The following is a 25,666-nucleotide window of genomic DNA, read 5'->3' as shown; positions in this document are numbered from 1 at the left end:
TATAACCCTCTCAACACTTGATTTGGGAAATGCATGTGGTATAATCAGTGACCATACTTCATCTCTTCTCATGAGCAATTGATGAAGGAATTGGCTATTGATCAAGATTTGAGAGATTGAACCACAAGAAATTGTTGTTCAATCACTTAAGATTGCCAAGGAGATCAATGAGTGCATTGATTGAGGAAGAGATGAGAATGAAATTGATCCGGAGAATGCAACATCTCCTGAGCCCAATGAACTCCCCATTTCTGATCTTACCCATTCTCTTTAATTTCTGCAATTTACTTTTATGAGCAATTCCCCCATTCCCAATTACAATTCTGCAATTTACTTTCAGTCATTTACTTTACAGCCATTTATTTTCTGCAAGTATCAACTCTATTCATGGATTCGCTCAACTAGAACATTCCTCTAATTAAATTTGCTTGATCAATCAATCCCTGTGGGATTCGACCTCACTCTATTGTGAGTTTTTACTTTACGATAAATTCGGTACACTTGCCGAATGGAGATTTGTTGAGAGACAAATTTTCCCCCGATCAATCACCCTGGACACACAACACTCTAAAATAACTCCAAATGATATAGATTAGCGAACAAAATCGAAATTAACCTAAGAAAAACTACTAAGGAAATGCTAAAAAACTACTAAAGATGTCAAGGTATCAATATGTCAAAATAGTAGAATTAGAGCCTTATTAATTGTGTCACTAAACCACTAAATTAGTCAAGACAAAAAAATCCAAATTTATTTATAATGTAAAAACTTAGTTGACCTTTATTATTAAACAATTTTAGGAGTTAAATAATATATATTATCCTATAAAAAGTCGAGAACCATATTAGAGCGTTATGTTTTGAATATGTAGTCCTATATATACATGTAACACATGATTATTTCTATAAGTAGCCATAGATAAAAAAGGTTGCATTCACATTTATATGAATTTAATTTCTATGGTTATGAGTATGAATTTATACTAGAAATAAATTAGAAACTCAAAATCTTTGATCAACAGGTAATTATATCGTCAGATGTGTAAAATGCGGATTCAAATAAACATCTGTCATTTCTCTCTATGTTCAATTTTCTCAAAATAATTTAAACTTTGTCAATATAAATATACATATAGGGCAAAGACCTGAGTAGAAGGGGAAGGTAGAGATTTATATTTTTTGTGTGTACAAGGAACAATGATATTTACACACTATTGAATGCCTTCCTCTGCTAGCCACCTCTATCTTAGTCTGCTTAGCATTTATATTTTATTATTGAATCGTCTTTGACTATGCTTTAACATTCTCATCAACTTTAGGCCTCGTATTCATCAGAACCTGCCAGTAAATTCAGCAACATTCAATATACTTCAGTATGATATAGAAATTTGGTGTATAACTTTTTTTCATAAATAGTTTCTGTTATTTTTTAAATTTTAAACTAATTAAGAAAATTTCTAGTTCAAATTATACTATAACTTATTTACTGTTTTTACTATTTTCATTTGTTATTACTATACATTTTTACTAAAAAAATGAATTATAGGTAGTGTGTCTATTAATCCATCAGTCTATTATCTATTATTTCTATTACATATATAATGCGAATTAGGAAGGATATGGTGTACAAATTTTCTGTTTTAAATATCTTTTACTATACAAAATATATATAACAAAATATTCTGTTATTTCTAAAGTTAAACATAATGCCACTTTGTTTGGTTTTAAATATCTTTCATTATAAATAATAAATATACTTAAATTTTAGGATTGTGATCATTTCTCTTTTGTCATTTGCATTTTGTTTCGTGTAGGACTTGAATTGTGTAGTTTTGTTGTTGCTTGGAGCTGAGGCTGGTTCTCTATCACTTAATTATTTAAGTTTAAGAAACATTAACGTTAGGTTAAACTTATTTTCAGTAGGAGAGATTTGTAAGCCATGAAATTGCAGAATAACTAGTTAACCATTTTCAGCCTTTATTTATTGCAAATTGCGGAGTAATAAAGAGAATGCAACGAAATTCTTAGGATGGTATGATTGCTTGTTAACTCATGACTTTTAAATTATTTATTCTATCAAAAATAATGTTGTTTGGTGGATTGTCTGTATTTTAAAGGAAAATCTTTTCGAAATTTCATAAAGAATTTTTGTGTAATCATGATTCTGATTCATGTTTCTCAAATTGTTTGCCCCAAAAAAATGAGGATATTCTTTAGTTGATGCTTTTAATTTAAGGAAAAGTTCTACTAAAATTTTGTAAAAGAAATTTAAACTTACGATTTTATTAATGTTTCTGTTGTTTTCACTTTGTGACGCAATAGTTCCAATTTATCGTTTAGGGACGAGTAATGTTTATTGGCTAGATGAGAAGGAAAAAATTGCTACCCAGCTATACATTCTACTTAACTTATAATAAGGTTTCATACTATCATGCAAGTAATGTAATTTGAAAATGGTTTTATCATTCTTAGCATATAATACAATTTGAAAATGGTTTTTAATTTTAGGATATTCCATGAGAAAAATCCTGATATGACCCTTGATAAATTTTCAATGTGGCTCAAGAATTATGTTTGATAACCTTAATAACACATCCAATGTTGAACTAGTCACACTCAAATAGGTCCAGTGAGCAAAGTCATGAGCGATCCAATGGATATAAATTACGTTTTAATCAACGAACAATTGGAATAGGGTGTTGCATGCCATAATTTAATTAGAGTATTTTTTTAGACTGTATGCAATTTTTTTTTAAATATAAATGATTTGATCCAAACATATAAAAAATAAAATACAAAAACATAAAGACTACGACATTATTGAGATAAATAGTAGTAATCAAAATAATCCATTCATCCTACCCCCAAAATGCATGTCAAGTACACTACTAATTGTATTACCCAAGAATTTTCAAATCAAATTGGATGGTTATAGTTAATACTAAGCCACGATGTCGAGTTGAATGTAATGGACAAAAAACTCAAGTGCTTACCAAGTTGTTGAGCCAATTCCTTACAAGAAAATTGTTGAAACTAATCCTCTGACCAATGTAAGTTTCTCTTTAGCAAATGATGAAGTTGATCTTTTAATTGATAATTTCATGTGAGTAATAGACATTTTGGAAGGGATAGATGATAAAGATGAATTGGACAATGAAGTTTGCTTTAAAAATACTAAAGATGGTCTCTATACTTCGAATTAAGATACTAGCTCATGTTTTATAATACTAAAATTTAACTAAAGAGTAAAGTATCATTTTTGTCCCAAACATTTGGAATAGTCCTATTTGTGTTCCTAATGTTTAAATCGTCTTATTTGTATCCCTAACGTTTATAAAAGTGATTTAATGTTATCCTGCTATCAATTATACTAACAAATTAGATTGTATTTTTCAATTATTCTCACTTGAATGTATTCATTCTCAATTAGGTCTCAGTTGGATGTATTCAATTTTAATATTGTACCCACTATTTGTGTTTAGGTTCAATTATATTCATATAAAAGTGAATTATGTAAATATTGCAGGAATTAGTTTCAACTTTTGATGAGATATTTTTCGAAGTGGATTATCGATTCTATCCTAGACATTTGTATTTTAAAATGAAGAAGAGATTTTCAAAACTCAAACTAAAGCTCATAATGTGTAATTGACGGCAGGATAACATTGAATCACTTTTACAAACGTTAGGGATACAAATAGGAGGATTTAAATGTTATGGACACAAATAGGACTTATCCCAAACGTTTGAGACAAAAATGAGATCTTACTCTTTAACTAATAATAATTTCGATTCACTGCATATGTTTATCCTTATATATATTATTTATGTCATGTTAACTTGATAATAAAATGCTTATTTCATGTAATATTCATATAAAAATAATGGTTGGTAGCAATCTAGGTAGTGCTCGAGGACTAGGTAGGTGTAGGGTGATGATTATCCCTGATACTCCAACAACTGCCTCCCCAACACCATTTACCTTAATTCCTCCTTAACCAACCACATCATCGGCACCTTTTTCACAACCATTTCTCATTATTCCTAACTCGAACTATATGGGTCCTCTTCTCCTCTCCCCTTATGCTTACACGGAGTGGACATCTCCTACTCCACCTACCTCTTCCATAGACTAGTTAATGCCTCCCCCTACCTACAGACATGTCAAAGGCATCTATAACAAATGAAGACACCATGGTTCAGCTATAAAGCTCGAGCACAGCTAATGGGTAATAATTTGTATATGTACACAATATATCACCTCATATCGCTGCCATTAATAAGTTTTATATGTATACAAACAATGACAGCTTTTCTCATATCTAGTTCCCTTCTATATAATGCAGCGACTCGAGTAATGTCATTTGATAAATGGTTTGACAAGTGGAGAGTTAAATTAAACTTAATAGCAATTTAATTATTGTAATATTACTTTTTAGTTATTAATCATTAATGTTTTTATGTACGGGACTTCAAATGGGATTATATACACCAACTATACGTAAGGAAGGCATTTGACTATTATTGTGGTCGATCATTTCAACAAATGCTTTTGGATATCCATAATGCGAAAGAAGAGCCCACAATGTGGTTGCGCTCTGATTTAAAGTAGGAGTTAAGATGCCACTAGGCAATGATTCAAAATTCAACCACCTCCAAACTATGAACATGAACATGATGTCTACCAGGGGAGGCTATTTGCACTGTAGGGGGCTTAACAACCATTGCATCAACCAAAAGAAAGTTAGTGTTGTATTATTTAATTAAACCAATTTTTATTTTTCTAAGTTTTTTGGAATATGTGCAAACAAAGGAATTAAAACATAAGTCAACTAACTTTGAAGTCTTCAGACATCTCCAGATCAGAAAGGAGAACAAGGTTCTATGAGTGAATGAAAAGTCTGGTCGTTTGTATATAAGACTCAATTTTTTAAAAAAATATTTCAAATATTATTTATTTCAATCTGATAAAAAAAATATATTTTTATTACCTATGACAAATTTATACAAAACATGGAGACCACAACCTAGCAATCCTAGCAGAGTGTTGAGGAAGGCAACATTCAAAAATTTTATGTGTAAAATCCAATAAATTAATAAATAATAAACTAATAAATTAATTATGAGCCAAAAACATTAGGAAATAAATTTTATGATTTGAAAAAGTAAAAATATTTAAAATACAAATTAAAACATTAATTTTAAATATTTTGGCCCAAAGTTGGGCAACGAGCTAAATTGATTGAACTAGGCCCGTACTGGACCCAAGACCCAACCCATTTAAACCAAATCAGCCACTCTCCCCCTTTATTCACAATGAAACACGCTGAGAGAGAGATTTGAGAAAGAACCCTAACTTCTATTTTTTAATCTAGTCTTCTATCAGTCATAACTCTCAATTCGGAGCTCTGATCGCTGTACCGTTTGCGGCCACGCATTCACCTCGCCGGGCTCTTTAAATCTATCTGAACAAAGTGGTAAGAAACTCAAATTTCTCACCCAATTCTCCACTTCTTTCGTTTTCATGATTTTGGTTCTTCGGTATTTAGCAAGTTTATGCTTTTGATAGTTTAGGTGTACTCTAGTGTAAGATATAGATGGATTTCATCGAAGTGCTCAATGAGTAAAGGTGAGGAACTCTTATCCCTTTGAATTCTTTAATTTTATGAAGTTTAGGTATTGAAATTGGTAGTTGGGTATGAAATTATATGAAATTAGATTGAATCCATGTGAATTGAAGTCAAATTGGTGAAGTGTTGTGCTTGGATTGGAACTCATGTGGCTGAAAGCTTGTTGTGTTAGCTTGAAAGCTTGTGAAGAGGAGGGTTTTGAGCTGTTTTGAGCTTGGAGAGAAATCGGTCAAGGTATGGTTTCTATTTCTTGTAGTTAATATATAACGTTGCATGAAAACTTAGGCTAATTGCCATAAGTTAAAATTGAATGCTCTGAATTATTGGATTTGGTGGATTAAATGTGTATATTTGTGATGTATCATGAGTATATTGATGAGTTGATATAATGGAAGTTTAATAACTTAGGTGTCTGGGTGATTGATAAATAGTAGACAAATATTTGATGATGTACGTGAATGATTGGGATTGATTTTGGTTGTGACTGGTTTGGTAAACTAGAGGATTTATAACTTTTGGTAAAAACCTATTTTTGACCAACTTCGACGGGCCATAACTTGGCTTTTGGACCCCCAAATATTGTAAAAATTGTCTTGAATAAAAATTGGGTCTGTGAAGTTTATAACATCTAAAGAATAGACTAAAAATGATTTTTTATGAAAAAATTATACGCATTTGAAGTTTGGTGTGTGATGCTTGAACATCTTTTCTATATTTTCTTATTATTTTAGATGTGAATTTATTCAGTTTTATTTAGATTTTAGTGTTTGAAGCCTATTTGGATGCTACTTTCAGGCGCATGGTTTTTTTAATTTCAGGAAAGATTCGGGTGAGTTTGACAGAGTTCATGCAGATGAAAAAGGAAGAAACTGGATGTTGTCAACCCTGACCTCTTCGCACTCCATCGAGCATAACTTGAGCTATAGAGGTCCAATTGACGCAGTTACAGCAGAATTAGAAAGCCAACTTCCAGAGCTTTCCAATATATATAATAGTCTATACTTCTCTTCTGACATCATGGCGCTAAATGCCACAACTCAGTGTTTAGTGCTAGGTACCTCGTAACCAGCGCCCAAGCCACTGCCTCGAGGGGCGTTAAACACCGAACTTGGCATTTAGTACCAGGAAGATAGCAACAACTAGAAACTTACTATCTCCAGGAGCACTAAATGGCGATTCTAGCATTTAGCGCCAGCAGTGTGGATCCAACTTTAAGGAAAGGGCTTCATTAGTTAGATTTGGGTCATATTTATCTTATTTTATTTCGTTTTAGTTATTTTTATTCCCAAACACAATCTTTTGGGCTTTAGTAGTGATTATTCTATTTTATTTTGAAATCAAATCAGGTTAGATATAAAAGAAAAAAGATTTAGCTCTTCTGGCTCTCATCATCTCTTGTCTCTTTTCTCTTCAACCTCATTCTAGTTTTTACACACCTTGGAACCCTAGTTTTTCTCTCTAAGTCATGTGCAACTAAACCTCCTTGGTTAAGGTTAGGAGCTCTGTTTATTCTATGGATTGATACTATTGTCACTCTATTTTAATTAATGTATTGATTTAATTTCAAGAATTACTTTTGTTCTTCGTCCTATGAATTTGAGTGTATTGGAAAATCACTCTTATTCTATATGAATTCTTGTTCATTCTTGGAAACATTATCTCACTTGAATACTAGTTTAAAAGTAAACTCCTCCTTGACTACTAATTGCTTAGACTTAATGGGATACGTGACATATAATCCCCGTATATTTGGGTAATTAGGATTTTTGTGGCTAATAAACTCTAACTGAACCTAACCCTCTAATCTATATTAAGTGACTAGGGAATTGGTGGCTGATTAGGTTAGAGAAGACTAAATCACTAAGGAATTAGGGTTTAGTTAATTACAGTTTACCATAAAATGAATCTTACATAATTGAAATAGTTGGTAAGAAATATTAATTCGGAAGAATAAATAACTCTTAAATCTTAACTATCTTTTCACACAAATTTCACTGTTTGCATTATTCTTACTCTATGAATTACTGTTTAATGCTTTTGAACCTTAAAACACCAATTTCTGCCTGCCTGACTAAGTGAATCAGTCAACTATCGTTGCTCGGTCTATCAATCCTCACGGGATCAACCCTTACTCACCTGAGGTATTACTTGGTACGATCCGGTGCACTTGTCGGTAAGTTTGTGGACTTTGAATTCTGAACCAGTGTGAAAAACTTATTTTTTGAATTTAACAGCATTTTGGCAAATTTGACATGCTTTCATACGCAACAGTGTCACGCAACATGGGTATTGGCCTCTACCTAGAAATCTCGCATATGCAGACACGGTCTCATGTATGCGGCACTGTGAAATCCGCAATCTTGCGTATGCGGTAGTGCCATGCGACGCGGGGATTGCTCCCTGCCTCATGAGCTCATGTCTCGCGTACGCGGCAATGTAAATTTTTGAATTTTTGTGTACGTGGGTGGCATGCGTACGCATGACCACCCTGTTTTGCCAAAGTTGTATTTTTTAATTTTTTAACCATTCCTCTAACTTTTCAAACCTCTGTAACTCCTGTTTAAGGTCTGATAGCTAGTGTTAGGCTTGGGAAAGAGAGCAAACTTATTGAGGGAGTTAGGCCGACATTGAGAAAGATTTGTGAAGTGAATAATTGAATTAATGAGGCATGGGTAAAGTTATATGAGATATGAATAAGGATAGTGATGATAATGATGAATTGTGATCGTATGAGATATGAATAAGGGTGATGATGATATTGATGAATTATGATTTAAAGATTCAGATGGCATATGCATTTAAATTATCTGAGACACGAGTTTTCCTAGGTAGATGGATTGGTTTGCCCCCACTTACTCTAGTTTGAGACTCGATACCCTCTGTCGCAAGATGTGTCTTGGCACTTTAACTCCCCGGATTTCTCCAATGAGATGATAAATGAATGATTATATATATGCATAGACTATTGGAGATGCGTACACACAGGGACTGTCCAGGGTTTGCTACCGGACATGTCAACTGACAGATGATATTATTAGCCAAATGACAGACATGCATCATGTGCACTTGTATGTTTTGTTTGAGTGTACATTTGTATTAGTTTGCTTACCTGTTTAACTGTGATTAGCTGCTACTTGATATATTTACTGTATTTACTATCCATATCTGTGTTTTCTTTGTTTGTCTTGTAAATTTCTTTCTGAGGGATCCCTGATGCTGGCAAAGGTGATGCTGAGGGTTGTTCCACTTGATGATTGGGAGGTTTGTAGAGAACAAAAAACAAAGAGTTAAACGAGAATCCTTTGATGTAATTACTATAATTTGAGTTTAGTGAGAACTCTAGGATTTTGATATGGATTGTTGGAGTTTATGAATGCCTCTGACTTTCCAGGGCCTTATATCTTAACTATTTAAGTACTATTACTATACTGAAAACTCTCGATTCTCATTTCATACGTATTCTTTTGTTTTATATATATATATATATATTCTCCACTTTGTATAAATTTGTATTTTATCCCTTCTAAAGGTTGACTAGGAGAATAGGATTTATATCTTGTCTTTTGGTAAACTTTTGGGTTATATATATGTAAATATTTATTGGCTGGTCTTTGCTTCGCAAGTCGAGTCTGGAACTTGTTAATATGTATTTCTTTTGAAACTCTTATACCATATGTATTATGTTTCTTCTGTTTCACTATTATCTACGCGTTTTATTCTTAACCATTCGAGTTTGAAGCAACTTTTTATTTCTGTTTTGTTCAAATTTTTGTCAAGACTCCTAGTTAAACTTCTTTTTAAATCTACCTATATATGTATTTTTCTTTTAGATATCGTAATACCTCATCATCACCTCTAATTTATGATTTAAGCATAAAGTTTTGAGTGGTAAAGTGTTATACTATGCAAGTGTATCTGAATGCAGTTTGGCTGCATACTCTTGGAGAGTCATACAAAAACTGCATTCACGAAAAGTTTTCCTTCTTTGTCAGCACTCTTCCATGGGGTCCTTTGGAAGCGTCCACCATAGCCACAAATGCACTTCCACCTTCTCAAGAGATTGTCGCAGAGTTATATATGAAGCAAATTCACAACCCTACGCGAGATTGGATGATTAAGGTTGCTACTTATATGAAGTTAAGGATAGGAGTCGCATCTTACTTGCTTGCCTGGATGAACGTGAGTCGATAGTCAATGAGGTTAGATAGATCTTAGTGGTAGCCCATGCCAAATCTTGAGGGACTAAGAGAAAGTTCGCAAGATGATAGAAGATGTCACCATCTACTATCACCTAGCTTGTGTAGTTAGCAACTCCGCATGAGGGGGGTTCATCATCAGCACCAATACATCCAACCCTGCAAAAGGAAGGGGATGGGCCTAAGGACGATGCAGATGACTATGTCGACTTTAGCCTCATTTGTTTTCTTAGTACACTTATCATTCGAAACTTTATTGATTTCATACTCCTTGGTTTGTATTATTAAAATTTTATTGTTTTTGATATAAAATACTATTTATTTGTCGTGTGTTTAATAATAGTGCATTATATTAAAAAATTTTAAATATAAATATATAATATATCTAAATAGAAATTAGTTTAAAAAATAAAATTTATTATTTATCATTAGATTTAGTGTGTGAGATAATCCGATGGTAATTATTATTATTTATTTAAAAATGGAGATTTTGTCTCATACTATGGTCAGATTTAGAGGTAACATTTAAATAATTTGTCAAATAAAAATATTTGTTTGTGATAAAAAATCACTTGTAACATTTAAAACTTTTGCATCGGATATAAAAATCAGCTGATAACATTTTTCTATCAAGGCTTCTTCTGTGGGATTTTTTTTATTGTAATCTGCGGACATATCCTATGGTAAATAATACTTTTTTTCTATAGTGTAAGAAAAGTAAACTCCCCTCCCAAGAAATTGAGTTATCTTGTCCCCTGCTTGACCTTAGCAAGGGAACTAGATACCATCATAGCTGGGTAGGCACCATTGTTTTTGTCACCGGCCTTTGATTCGCCACGTTGCCACAACTATGTCGTCTTTTACATCTCCATTGCTATTTACTTCAATGTTATAGAGTTGTATTACGGATTCGACCCACAGATCCTACGCCCGGAGTGATCCCCAAACCCGATTACCCGGGTCTGACCTGCTTTACCCTTCTAGAAGGCCCGAAACCGGTCCGCTAGAACTCCTAACCAACTTTTAAATTCAAACATCCTTATCTTAGCCAAAGAGGATAAGATAAGATAGCTACCATCACCTATAAATAGAGGGCCCAGCTCCCTCCAGGTATTGATCACTTCCTCACACCTTCTACCTCTTAGATCCATTCTGACTTGAGCGTCGGAGTGTCTTTGCAGGTACCACCCCCCGTTGCTCCAGTCAAACAATCCTCCAATCCGCCTCGACCCGCAAGTTCCCGATCCATCTCTCAACCTGTACTGGAGATATCCATAGATGTCTTGATATGTGTGTTAAGTGATCTCAGAGATTACAGGGCAGGAATGGCTCAGAGGATGGAAAGGAAGCATGCAAAAGTGGAAGGAATACAAGAAGTTGGAGAAATTGCTAAGCTGTCCAGCCTGACCTCTTTGCACTCAAACGGCTATAACTTTAGCTACAGAGGTCCAAACGACGCGGTTCTAGTTGCGTTGGAAAGCTAACGTCCGGGGCTTCGATTTGATATATAATTTGCCATAGCTGCCCTGCTGCCAGACGACGCGAACGCGTGAGTCACGCGGACGCGTGACTTGGCAGGAACACAACCCGCGCGGCCGCGTGAGCCATGCGGCCGCGTCACTTTTCCGCGACCTGTACGTACCAGAATACGCTGGGGGCGATTTCTGGGCTGTTTTTAACCCAGTTTGCGGCCCAGAAAACACAGATTAGAGGCTATAAAGTGGGGGAATCCATTCATTCATGAGAATGCACTCATAATTCACTTTTCATATTTTAGATGTAGTTTTTAGTGAGAGAGGTTCTCTCCTCTCTCTCTTAGGATTAGGATTAGGATTAGAAATTAGGATCTTTAGAAACTAGGATTTAGGACTTCTCTTGGTTTTTAAGAGTGACTCTCGATTCAGGTTTAATGTTCCTTTTTATTTATTTTTCCAATTAAATTTATGAACTCTTCCATGTTACAGATTACTCTTTTAAATTAATGCTATTTGAGATATTTCAGATCTATGATTGCTTTTTTTAATTTATGTTGTCAGTACTTATCCAAATTATTTTCATTCGAGTAGATAGTTTTCCTTTTGGCTTTGGTTAAATAACTGGCGACTCTTGAGTTATCAACTCATTGTTAATTGAAAATTGGAATTCATCCACTTAACTTACCTTCATAGTTAGAGGTTAACAAAGTGGGAGAAAAATCCAATTCTCATTACAATTGATAAAGATAACTAGGATAGGACCTCCAGTTCCCATACCTTGCCAAGAGTTTATTTTATAGTTATTTGTTTATTTTTCTTATTATTTTTTGTGCAACATACTGCCCCCTTACTTCTAAAATCCCAATTTTACCTTTTTCATAGCCAATAATAAGAACATACCTCCCTGCAATTCTTTGAGAAGATGACCCGAGGTTTAAATACTCGGTTAACAATTTTTAAAGGAGTTTGTTACTTGTGACAACCAAAACGTTTGCACGAAGGGATTTCTGTTAGTTTAGAAGTTGTATCTACAACGCGAATATTTTTAATAATTCTTTACTAGCAAAAATCCTAACGTCAAAATGGCGTTGTTGCCGGGGAATTGCAAACGTGTGCCTTATTATTGGTTATTGTAAATATTTGCTTTTTGATTTGCTTTTATTTTTATTTTTATTTGCTTTTTCTTAAATTAAGAGGTTATTGAATTTTATTTTAAAATTTTTATCTTATCTTATCTTATTTCAAAAATCAAATTTAAAAATTTTCAATTTTCAATTTTCAAAAAAAATTTCAAATTTCAAAAATTAAAAATTCAAATTTCAAAATTTAATTTTCAAATTTCAAAATTTAAATAACCTTTTAATTTCAATTTGTTTTATTTTTGTTTTTAATTTTTATTTGCTATCATGAACTCTCACCCCTTTGGCTATGAGTCTGGTTACAATAATGTTACAGGAAGAAGAAATTACAATGAGAACAAGCATCAAGGTTGGAACAATCAAAGATGGGAGGAGCCACAAGGACTTGATCAATCCTCATGGCAACAACCACCTCCAATAGACTATCAACAACCACCACCATATGCCTATGAACCCTTTCCTCAACATGACCTTGGACTACCAAACTCACAAGCCCCTTTTCGCCATTCACCTCCATATGACCCTAACCCTCAACCACCTTATGAGTCATATGAACCATATATAGAACCACCCCAATTCCAACCCAATTACTCCCAAGAACCACCACTTCAATATTCATCATCTCCATATCCATCAATCCAAGAGCACTATGATCCTACTTATGAAAGCCGAGTACATCAAGAAACAATGGATCATTTCAAGGAAACAGTGGATCGATTTCAGGCGACCATTCAACAACTGGAGCAAGTAGTAATTCAATGGATTTCTAGGCGCTCAAATATACAAGGATCAGCCACAGCTCCATGTGGACTGTCTACTGAAGAGCGTAGCATGGCGGAGATACCAGAAACCCCAGTGGACAAGACAGAGAATGAATTCATACTAGAACAAGTAGAAGACGCTGTCATTGTTCAAGAAGAAGAAGAAGTGTTTGAAGACTTAGGAGACGTAGAACTAAGAAGTGGTTGAAGACTTAGGAGATGCAGAACCTCCATGGGAAAGTCAAGACATAGAGCCTCCTTCCAAGACGGTTGAAATTGATGCTAAGGAGGGTGTACAACCTCCAAAGCATATCATAGTTGAAGACTTGGAAGAGGTTGATCAAGAGATGGAGATTCAAGAAGAAGAAGCACAACCTACCATGCCCTTGGAAAGCAATGAAGAGGAGATTGAATTGAAAGAGAGCTACCAAGAGGAAGAGGTTGAAATTGAAGAAGCTTGCAAAGAGGTGGTAATTATCAGAGAGGAGCACAAGGGAGTGGAGCTTGCAATTTCATTGAAAATACCTCCCCCTAAGTTGCCATCATCCTTCACAACATTCAAGTGGGTAAAATTCATATCCTTTAGCTTTTTAATCCCACTTGAATATGGGCTACTGGAGATGGATGGTCAACTTAGAGCTCTTTGTGGCATCAAGAGTAAGAGGAAGATGGTCATTGGTAAGAATTGTCCTGCAAGGTTCATCATGGTTGGAAGCTTTAAGTTTAAACGCAAAGGTTGGTATAAAGCTCAACTGAATGGGTCTAGGAAGCTGTTTGGTCGCTGCAGTGAGAATTCAGATCACCTTTCACCCGGCTGGAAAAATGCAGATCGAGACAAAAACGGGTGTAAAAGTAAAGTTTGGGATCCTGTAATCTGTTCTGGCATTTGTCACCCCGAAAGCCTAAGAATCTGTTTGAAGCTTCTTAAGGGCTTTACATGCTTAGTTTTGGATCCCGGAGGACACTGGAATCACAAACATTGGTGGAGATTCCTGGATGAGTTCAAGCACAAGCCACCATAACAGGAAGCTCACCAAATGTCCAACTTAAGGACTTTAACTAATAGTGCTAGGTGGGAGACAACCCACCATGGTACGATCGTTCATTTTTCATTTTTATTTAGTTTTATTTGTTTCTAGTTTTATTTTATTTTATTATATTGAACCTGGAGTTTTGCGTCACATTCATATTAACACTGCATTCTTCATTTTTCAAAAAAAAAAAGGATTTACGCACGCGACGCGGCAACGTCGCTGACGCGTCCGCGTCGTATGTGCGTTAGGAGGAAAAGAAATTGAACAGAGAGTTACGCAGGAGCAGGGCTGGAGGCGTGCCAAGGGTACAAATCATCCCACGCGACCGCATCGCTGATGCGGCCGCGTCATTTCCAAAGTGGCTTCCCCACGCGTCCGCGTCACCCACGCGACCGCGTGGCCCTGGATTTCGACGTAACAAGGTGTATGGCCGAAAGTTGAGCTGGAATTTGGGCTGGACTCGTGCTGGAAGCCCAAGCCCTACCACGTGACCGCGTGCCCCACGCGGCCGCGTCATTTTAAGAAAAAGGCCACCCGCGCGATCGCGTCGACCACGCGACCGCGTCACCTAGATTTTGGCAATACTAAGTTTTGAACAGAGAGTTGTGCGACCGCGAGGCTACACTCGCACCACTAGCACAAATCAAGTCATATGATCGCGTGCCCCACGCGTCCGCGTCGCCTAACCTTATTGCGCACCACGCAACCGCGTCACCCACGCGACCGCGTCGCCAGCGTCGCACAACCTCTTCAGATTAGTGCCAATTTTCTTATCTTTTCTTCTCCGAATCCTTATTCTTCTTATCTTTTCTTATTTCTTTCTTCTTCCTTTCTTATTTTCTCTCACTTCCATTCTATTTTATTTAATTTATTTGCATACTTTCATTCATTGCGTTTTTTATTTTGTGCATATTTTTCTTTTCTTTTCTAAATTTGCTATTTTAGTGTTAAAAATTTAATTGGAAAATTATTTTCTTGTAAATTATTAAAAATTTAATTGGGAAATTATTTTCTTGTAAATTATTATGAAATTGTTTGACAATTATATATTACTTTTTGAAGGGTTGCTTGCATGTTCAATTTAATACTTTCAGTAGCTTATTTACCATACATGCTATGTGTTTGTGAAAAAGCCCATATGGCATTATGCACTTCTCTATTATACTTTATACTATTGAATGCATGCTTTTCATAAACTCCCTTTACTATTTTATTAATTGAATATAATTGTCAATACAAACATGGTGATTTATTACAAGTGATGCTTGGTCTATGCTACTCATGCCCTTTGCCGGCATGCCAATAAACACCTTGCATTCACTTGTCCTTATATGCACTAGCTATTTTCAATTGATGGCTTTTCACATGTACTCGTGAGCATGTGTTAATGTCAATTACATCCTACTGTGCATCCATCACCACTCTTCCGTTCTCTTCCTTGCGATATATCTATTTGAATTTAATTTACTTTCTCTTCCCTTCTTCAGGATGGCCACCAAGGAAGGAAAGGAGAAAGCTACTCCTAAACTGCCGGCAAGGAAAGGAACAAAAAGAGCTCAGCTGAGAAACCACAACCCCCATCCACTTGCACATCTCAGCATGCACCGAGGACGGTGCAATCTTTAAGTGTGGGGAGGTCGATACCAATCTCCATGGGTTAGTTATTTCTTGACACAACACCAAAATTTTTTTATTTTATTTGTTTGTTCATTGTTGCATTTGCATAATTGATTGCATATCTGTTTGATTTTTTGCATATTTTACCACTTGGTTGAAGTAATATTTTCTTTTCCAAGAAACCTTTTAAAGTATTTCACTAATTTGAATAAAATTTTTTGTTACACTTGTTTGAAGAAATATTATATTGGAACATGGTTTAGAGCTCGAACACACAAACCTGTAAGATTTTTGAGCCTAATTGATTGGTTGCATTTTATCAACCAATAATTTATTTTTGATGTGTGTTTTTCTCTCTAAAATTGTGATCTTTGTCTTGCTTAATTCTATATTTCCATTATTTGATGTATACATGTACTTACATGATTGAGGCTTTTGTTTCACTAAGCTCACATACCCATATGGCCTTACCTTTCATTATCCCTTGCAAACCAATTTTGAGCCTATTATACCCATTTGTTCTTTATTTTAGCACATCATCAACTCTAAGCGAAAAACAATAATGTCCTTAATTTGAATCCTTGGTTAACTTAGACTAGTGAAAGTGCTTATGATTTAAGTGTGGGAAAATTGTGTTTGGAAACATTTGGTTTGAGAATTGAGTATGTTAGAAATTTCTGAAAATGTGAAAGAAATGTTTAGGACATGTTTATGCATTCAATAATTTAATCATATGCATTGAGAAAAACAAAAAAAAAATAATATAAAAAAATAAAAGAAAAAGAAAAGAAAAGAAAAGAAAAAGAGCAAATAAAAGGGGACCAAATGCCCCAAAGTGAGTGGTGAAAGCAATGCATATGAGTTGTACTTGAAATTAGAATGTATGAATATGTGGAAAACATAGTTAGTGGATGGTTAGATGTTGTATTATGATTACATGGATTGTCTAAGTTAGGTGGAAAAGTTTAAGTTAATTAAGGATTAAGATTTTTAGTCCACTTGGCCAAATACAATCCTACCTTGACCCTAACCCCATTACAACCCTTAAAAGACCTCTTGTTATGTGTATTTGTGCATTAAACTTTTGTTGATTGGTAGAAGAAGAGCAAGCCTTAGAAAGCAAGATTAGTAAAGAATTGAGAGAATCGAACCTCAAACACCTGAGCGATTAGAGTGTATACACTTCCAGTGAGGGTTCGATGCTCGATTCCTTGTTCCCTGCTTTCATGAGCTATCTTCCTACGAGTTTACTTGCTTTTTATTGTACAATTTGAATTAGTGGAATTTGGTTTGTATTTGTCTTGGAGAACTTGTTTGTTTTTAACCAAGTAGATATTATTCATAATATTTGCATAGTTTTATATTTCCTTCCTGATTTTGTACTATGATTGAAAACGTGCTTCTTTGATCTTATATTTGCTTATTATTAATCCTCTCTTATTACCAGTAGATGCCTTGATATGTGTGTTAAGTGATCTCAGAGATTACAGGGCAGGAATGGCTCAGAGGATGGAAAGGAAGCATGCAAAAGTGGAAGGAATACAGGAAGTTGGAGAAATTGCTAAGTTGTCCAGCCTGACCTCTTTGCACTCAAATGGCTATAACTTCAGCTACAAAGGTTTAAACGACGCGGTTCCAGTTGCGTTGGAAAGCTAACGTCCGGGGCTTCGATTTGATATATAATTTGCCATAGCTGCCCCGACGCCAGGCGACGCGAACGCGTGGGTCACGCGGACGCGTGACCTGGCAGGAACACAACCCGCGCGGCCGTGTGAGCCATGCGGCCGCGTCACTTTTCCGCGACCTGTACGTACCAGAATACGCTGGGGGCGATTTCTGGGCTGTTTTTAACCTAGTTTGCGGCCCAGAAAACACAGATTAGAGGCTATAAAGTGGGGAAATCCATTCATTCATGAGGATGCACTCATAATTCACTTTTCATATTTTAGATGTAGTTTTTAGTGAGAGAGGTTCTCTCCTCTCTCTCTTAGGATCAGGATTAGGATTAGAAATTAGGATTTTTAGAAACTAGGATTTAGGACTTCTCTTGGTTTTTAAGAGTGACTCTCGATTCGGGTTCAATGTTCCTTTTTATTTATTTTTCCAATTAAATTTATGAACTCTTCCATGTTACAGATTACTCTTTTAAATTAATGCTATTTGAGATATTTCAGATCTATGATTGCTTTCTTTAATTTATGTTGTCGATACTTATCCAAATTATTTTCATTCGAGTAGATAGTTTTCCTTTTGGCTTTGGTTAAATAACTGGCGACTCTTGAGTTATCAACTCATTGTTAATTGAAAATTGGAATTCATCCACTTAACTTACCTTCATAGTTAGAGGTTAACAAAGTGGGAGAAAAATCCAATTCTCATTACAATTGATAAAGATAAGCAGGACAGGACCTCCAGTTCCCATACCTTGCCAAAAGTTTATTTTATAGTTATTTATTTAATTTTCTTATTATTTTTTGTGCAACATACTGCCCCCTTACTTCCAAAACCCCAATTTTACCTTTTTCATAGCCAATAATAAGAATATACCTCCCTGCAATTCCTTGAGAAGATGACCCGAGGTTTAAATACTCGGTTAACAATTTTTAAAGGGGTTTGTTACTTGTGACAACCAAAACGTTTGCACGAAGGGATTTCTGTTAGTTTAGAAACTGTATCTACAACGCGAATATTTTTAATAATTCTTTACTAGCAAAAATCCTAACATCAAAATGGCGCCGTTGCCGGGGAATTGCAAACGTGTGCCTTATTATTGGTTATTGTAAATATTTGCTTTTTGATTTGTTTTTATTTTTATTTTTATTTGCTTTTTCGTAAATTAAGAGGTTATTGATTTTTATTTTAAAATTTTTATCTTATGTTATCTTATTTCAAAAATCAAATTTAAAAATTTTCAATTTTCAAATTTCAAAAAAAAATTCAAATTTCAAAAATTAAAAATTCAAAATTCAAAATTTAATTTTCAAATTTCAAAATTTAAATAACCTTTTAATTTCAATTTGTTTTTATATTTGTTTTTAATTTTTATTTGCTATTATGAACTCTCACCCCTTTGTCTATGAGTCTGGTTACAATAATGTTGCAGGAAGAAGAAATTACAATGAGAACAGGCATCAAGGTTGGAACAATCAAAGATGGGAGGAGCCATAAAGACTTGATCAATCCTCATGGCAACAACCACCTCCAATGAACTATCAACAACCACCACCATATGCCTATGAACCCTTTCCTCAACATAACCTTGGACTACCAAACTCACAAGCCCCTTTCCACCATTCACCTCCATATGACCCTAACCCTCAACCACCTTATGAGTCATATGAACCATATATAGAACCACCCCAATTCCAACCCAATTACTCCCAAGAACCACCACTTCAATATTCATCATCTCCATATCCATCAATCCAAGAGCACTATGATCCTACTTATGAAAGCCGAGTACATCAAGAGACAAAGGATCGTTTCAAGAAAACAGTGGATCGATTTCAGGCAACCATTCAACAACTGGAGCAAGTAGTAATTCAATGGATTTCTAGGCGCTCAAATATACAAGGATCAGCCACAGCTCCATGTGGACAGTTTACTGAAGAGCGTAGCATGACGGAGATACCAGAAACCCCAGTGGACAAGACAGAGAATGAATTTGTACTAGAACAAGTAGAAGACGCTATCATTGTTCAAGAAGAAGAAGAAGTGGTTGAAGACTTAGGAGATGCATAACCTCCATGGAAAAGTCAAGACATAGAGCCTCCTTCCAAGATGGTTGAAATTGATGCTGAGGAGGGTGTACAACCTCCTAAGCATATCATAGTTGAAGACTTGGAAGAGGTTGATCAAGAGATGGAGATTCAAGAAGAAGGAGATGGATGGTCAACTTAGAGCTCTTTGTGGCATCAAGAGTAAGAGGAAGATGGTCAGTGGTAAGAATTGTCCTGCAAGGTTCATCATGGTTGGAAGCTTTAAGTTTAAACGCAAAGGTTGGTATAAAGCTCAACTGAATGGGTCTAGGAAGCTGTTTGGTCGCTGCAGTGAGAATTCAGATCACCTTTCACCCGGCTGGAAAAATGCAGATCGAGACAAAAACGGGTGTAAAAGTAAAGTTTGGGATCCTGGAATCTGTTCTGGCATTTGTCACCCCGAAAGCCTAAGAATCTGTTTGAAGCTTCTTAAGGGCTTTACATGCTTAGTTTGGGATCCCGGAGGACACTGGAATCACAAACATTGGTGGAGATTCCTGGATGAGTTCAAGCACAAGCCACCATAACAGGAAGCTCACCAAATGTCCAACTTAAGGATGAGTTAAAGCACAAGCACAAGTTGCTTTGCCAATTTTTGTTTTGTCTTATGTCAATTGCTTCCCTTTTTCTTTCATGTTCTCTCTTATTAGTTCTTTTTTTTGTTTTTATAGTTTTTTTTCATTTGTTGATATTGAGAGCACTTATGGGATTGAATGATTTTGGATGCTCGAAAATGAAAAAGATTGGATGTTTGCTACTGATCTCTGAAAGTATAGTTTATGATGTTCGAAAAGGCTCCTTGATAGATCTATCGAACATTACAAATCAATATCGCAGTTTATTTGGAGTAGAAATCTGGTAGCTATTTAGCTTCTTCTATAGATCCACTGGTTTGGGCAAGGAGAACGGTGGTTGATGCTGGGCGACTTGTGTAAGGGAGAAGACATGATTAGTTAGTTTGTGGGTAGAAGGATGACAAGAGTGATGATGTAAAAATGTGCGACTAAAATGAACTTAGATTAGAAAAAATCTCTAATTGTTTGGTAGTCAAATGCTATCTCTAAATTTTTTTCCTCACGGAATTTAATTTTAAAATAGGTTCAAAAGGGGTGTGATTCATGGTCGTGGGGGTTATTGGAGGTGTTTAACCTTGATATGGGTTAACATCAAGGTTCTGAAAACCGATTCGAACCGGTTGAACTGTGAACCGATGCCAAATGCGATTCGGTTAGAAGCAAAAATCGCCAAATTCAAAAACCGACATTAGACCGTTGAACCGGTCGAAAACCGGTCGGTCGAACCGAACCGTGAACCGGCCAGTTTTTGAAATGGGACAAAAATAAAAATTCAAAAACGGTGCGTTGAAGCTTGGTTGTGACTTATGAACCCTAATCCCTAACATTTGCAAGCACCCCTCTCGACCTCTCCTCTCCAGCACGCAGAAGCAGAAGTGTAGAACACGAAGCAGCAGTGTAGCAGTGCAGCAGTTGGAGCTTCTGGCACAACTTCTGTCAGCTACCGCCGCCGCCGCATAGTCTGTGAAGCTAATGTCAGTCACCTCTGCTCGCGGCTTCGCGCCACCACTTTTCGTCGCGCAGTGGGCTCGGAAATCAGAACCACCGCCAGCTCTATATTTTTTCAGGCTTCCAGCTTCTAACCCTAGGTATAATTTTTGTTCTTTGTAATAATAATAGTTGAAGTCTCTGTCAGTCTGTCTCCCTCTTGCATGCTCTGTTGAAGGCATCTTCGAGCTTCCAGGTAATTTTTTGAACTGTGAACTGAAGGCGTCTTGGTCACTCTGCTCCTTGTCTCTGTCCCTCGTTACAATGATTGTTTGATTGAATAACTGTTGCATGTTTCTGTCTCCCTAATGAGTATGATTTAATAATTGTTTGAATCTATGAAGCTCTGTGAACTGAAGTCATTGAAGTCTGATATACTGATAATCTGATATAGTGATACTGAACTGTGAAGTGTGAAGGTTGTGAAGCTCTGTGAAGTGTGAACTGAACTGTGAACTTTGTTTAAGCGTACTTGATTCATATGCGTACTTGATTTATAATTCTACTTTCTTTGTAATTGTCTCTAAGCGTACTTGATTTTCTGGATTTAGAGTTATTTTTTATTGAATTTCTGGATTTGAATTTTGAATTCGTGTTTGATCAAAAATTTCTGTTTGATTCTTCTTATTGTTGTTGTGGTTGAAATTCAAAATTGAAATCTGATTCCTCTTCTTTGTCAATTTCATATTCTGGACTTGTTCATTATCTTTGCATTTAAGTGAGCAATTATAATCTGTTATCTGGTTATATTACTCTTCTAGGACAAACTCTAGCAATGGCTCAAGGCAGGAGAAACATGGAATGACTAACAAACCTTGAGGAGAGCCTGAGGATGCGGTTTGTAAAACTGATTTTTGAATAGGTTCAATTTTTCATGTTTTGTTTGTTAGTAAAGTAAAGTAAAGTGATTGATTATAACTGGGTATGGTGCTTTTATTAGCAACGATCGAACAAAGGTGAAAGAGGTGTCTTCCGAAATATCAAAGTATATCCACTGGTAATGTACTAATCTTATGCTTGTATTTGAGATGTGAATGAATCATTCTGTGTATGTTTCTTATTTGAATTCCTATCCCCTCTTTCTTTCTTTTGTCTTTATAGGAACCGAATGACAAGAGACTTAATTATGAACCACCTACAGATTTACTTAGCAAGGTACTTACAAACTGTATTCCATTTTTCCAATGTTAATATGATCCATACTTTCTTTGATATATATTTAGCTAATATTTGAACCTGATTTGCAGCTGTCCCTGATTTCTGAAGTGAAAAAACCTGCAAAACTGCCATCTAAGGTGCAGCCAATTTCCTAGGTTCAGCTATCTCAGCACTCATATAACAACTTAAGATTCTTTTGAGTAGATAAAGGTTTATTGAAAGAGATTTAGAAAAGCATTTTCTTTGAATGATATTTTAAAGCTTACATTAGACTATACTTATATTTTCATGTGTTTATTTATATTTTATTTATTATTTTATTATAAAACGATTTTTTCGGTTCAACTACGATCAAACCGATTAAATCTATGAACTAGTGAATCAGTAACTAGAGTTGTTCGATGACCGATTCGGTTTTCAAAACCTTGGTTAACATAGCTTCTCACACTTAACGACCTAACACAGACTTCTCGCACATTACGAGATTCTGAGACGAGGCAAGTTTTAGCATCTTGCAATATACCAAAAGGATTAATAAAATTAAACAAAAAAAAAAAACAGAACTTGCAAATAGTGAAAGAAGAGTTAAAAAAATAGAAATTAATCTAAACGAAATTCACATAATTCAGATACCCATGTACCATGCCAATTTATTTTTTCAGGAAATCAAAGAATTCAGAAGATGAAACAAACAAACCAAAGAAAAATAGAAAGAAAGAAAACCTTCTTGTTGTATTTAAGGAACAGAAACATAAAATTCACAAAAATTAGAAAAGAAGAAAAGAAAGTCAGTGTTGCATCTGCAATGTCAAACGATTTCTCTTTTTTTCATTTTTTTATTTTTCTTTATTTCTTCTTTGTTTTTCACTTCTTGATGGTGGTTCCTATTTAGATGGCACTTCATTGTAAGCCTCTTGTATGTTTTTTTTTATGAAAAAAAATTATAGCTCTTTTAAAAGGATTACTAAAAGTTTTCAAATTTTTTGGTTTGGGTGTGAGTTTGATGTGTATGATTACAAAAGGGGGTGGTTGGTTGGCGGTGAAAGGTAAATGAGTTGAAAAAGAAAAAAGTGTATAATACTACACTAATAATAAACAGTTCCAGCTATCAAGAGACAATGCAAACATCTTATATTGTTGAATTTCTCCAACCAGTCTCATTTTGAAACAAATAAATTTTTTAGTACTTTTCTAAATTCATCGCGTTAAGAAGTGCTAATAAAGACATTTTATTAACGTCATTTATATACTAGAAATATAATTATATTTAATTTTTTCAATAAATACATTATAAAAATTTGAAATTTCAGTTTTTGGCTTTTCGCAAAAATTCTTTTTGATCTCATTTTGTTATAAAAATCGACAGTTATTTTAGACTTAAGAAGCTACGTACGTTTAGTGAATTGCGAACTAATTTTTACAGGTGGAAATAAATTATTAAAGTAAGACCAAAACTGATTTTTAGACCAACTCCTTAATTAATCATAAAAGAATGATATTGACGGAAGGAAAAAGTGATAGGCTGATAGGTATTAATCAGTTACCTTGCGGAGCATGGTGTTCTCATTGATTAAGGTGGAGATGCGCTCTTCCAAGTTGGAATTCTTATCTTCCAAGTCTTTAGCTCTTGATTCCAAGTCATTCACATAAACCTTTTTTCTTTCGCGTGCTTGTTGGGCAGAAACCCTGTTCCTCAATAATCTGTTTATAATGCCAAAAAGTCATTAAATAAATATTGGAGCCATAAATATTTTCGATAATTGCACATGGGTTTATATGCAATCTATACAAAGTGCCTTCAATAGTGTCCTCAACTATGATAGTGGATTAGTGGGATATATATGATGGAAGATGGTTGCATTATTCGGACATATATTTGACACAATATTTCACGTACATCTAATAATAACAATTTTAACTGAGAATTATTGAAGTTGGTACATTAAATAATGTTACGTTGATTAATTTGTTTATATGCATTGCTACACTAAAGAATGATCTAACTAACTAATAAGAAAATTATATATTTATATATTTGCATGAAAATGTGCAAATAAATTTACCCTTAATTTGAACCTCATATTTTGTTGTTGTCATTTTGTCATGTATGCTCTCTACATTTCGATTCCAGATTCATATTCCACCACAAAAAAGCGTTATATGGGCCCACTTTTTCTAACTACCTCTTCGGACTTCGGCCAAATATAACAAATCTAACATAAAACAGAAAATTCTACAGCTCATTTGATAATTCTATCAGCATAATATCTCTCATGCAAGTTTATATAGAATGTTTGGATCAATGTTTGGTTCAAATTTGTACAGGAGTCGTGCGCAAGAATATTAAAGCTTTGGCCCGATATTTAGAACCGTTTTAAGTAGTATTATCAATTAAATGATTAACTTTAATTTACAATAATTTGCTCGAATGACTTTTCTATACCATGGTGTGTGTGTGTGAGTTTGCCCCTTCACACCAGGGAGGCCGTTTGAGGCCATGTAACTCAGGTCGACGAGACTATTAAGGGTACATCAAAATCAATTATCATATATTTATATATAAATATATTTATATATTTTAATTTATTTTTAATATATATTTTATATTTTAATATATATTCTATAATTTTAAAAATTAATTTTAGTATATATCTAACATAATTGTAAACTAAAAAATACTAAAAATCATGTCAAACAACATGGTCGTACTTGTAATTTAAAATATTTACTCGTAACTTAACTTGGAAAGTTTATTGTAATATTAAATAAAAATTCCTAAGTTATTTCACATGATTTGTGCAAATTTACGCTAGAGGTACAAAAATTTTTATTCATAGTCCATGTAAATATGCACAAAAGAATTATCAAGTAATTAATGATTTTAATATAAGGATTGGCCTTGAGCAAGTCAATTTATGTACCAAAATATTATTTTAGATACAAACAAATCAGTTTCTTTTTTTTTTTTCTTAATGAAAATATCGTATTCCATAGACTTGCATTAAATGTTATACATTAATAAATATTAAAAAAAAGCAACTTTCGATTTTTTTTTTACAAATAACTAAATAAAATAGTTTCTAAAAATAATATTTTTTTTTGCAAACTCACCTTAAAAAAATCCATTATAATAAAGGATTTTTTTTAAAAGAGTGTTCAAATTCAAATTAATTCAAACAAAATCGTACATCTAATCGAATTCAAACTAAAATTTGATTAAAATTATACTCATTTGAATCAAATTGTATTTCATTACTAACAAACCGCATAGATTAAATCAAATTTTAAATTCACTTCTCAAAATTAAATTAATCATATCTAAACAACAAAAGATGA

At 34.4% G+C, this 25,666-nt stretch overlaps 1 protein-coding gene across 3 annotated transcripts in view; it reads right to left on the bottom strand.

Moving 5' to 3' along the window:
• Positions 1 to 1,054: 1,054 nt before the first annotated feature.
• LOC107484362 (transcription factor HY5-like) overlaps positions 1,055 to 25,666 on the bottom strand; it is a 31,031-nt gene continuing 6,419 nt past the window's right edge. Inside the window, exons 3-4 of one of the 3 annotated variants that reach the window (XM_016104961.3) lie at positions 23,875 to 24,031; positions 1,055 to 1,338 (exon numbers count right to left, since the gene is read on the bottom strand). In XM_016104961.3, the coding sequence (XP_015960447.1) occupies positions 1,291 to 1,338; positions 23,875 to 24,031 (205 nt within the window). In that variant the 3' untranslated portion in view covers positions 1,055 to 1,290. Of the gene's footprint in view, positions 1,339 to 9,145; positions 9,986 to 23,874; positions 24,032 to 25,666 lie in introns of those variants that run through there. The other 2 variants (XM_016104962.3, XM_021140462.2) reach the window with 2 other exon arrangements.

This window comes from Arachis duranensis, chromosome 4 (assembly GCF_000817695.3).
Source record: "Arachis duranensis cultivar V14167 chromosome 4, aradu.V14167.gnm2.J7QH, whole genome shotgun sequence".
Classification (NCBI taxonomy): domain Eukaryota; kingdom Viridiplantae; phylum Streptophyta; class Magnoliopsida; order Fabales; family Fabaceae; genus Arachis; species Arachis duranensis.
The sequence above is the reverse complement of the archived record's forward strand: the minus strand, read 5'-3'. Positions and strand labels throughout refer to the sequence as shown.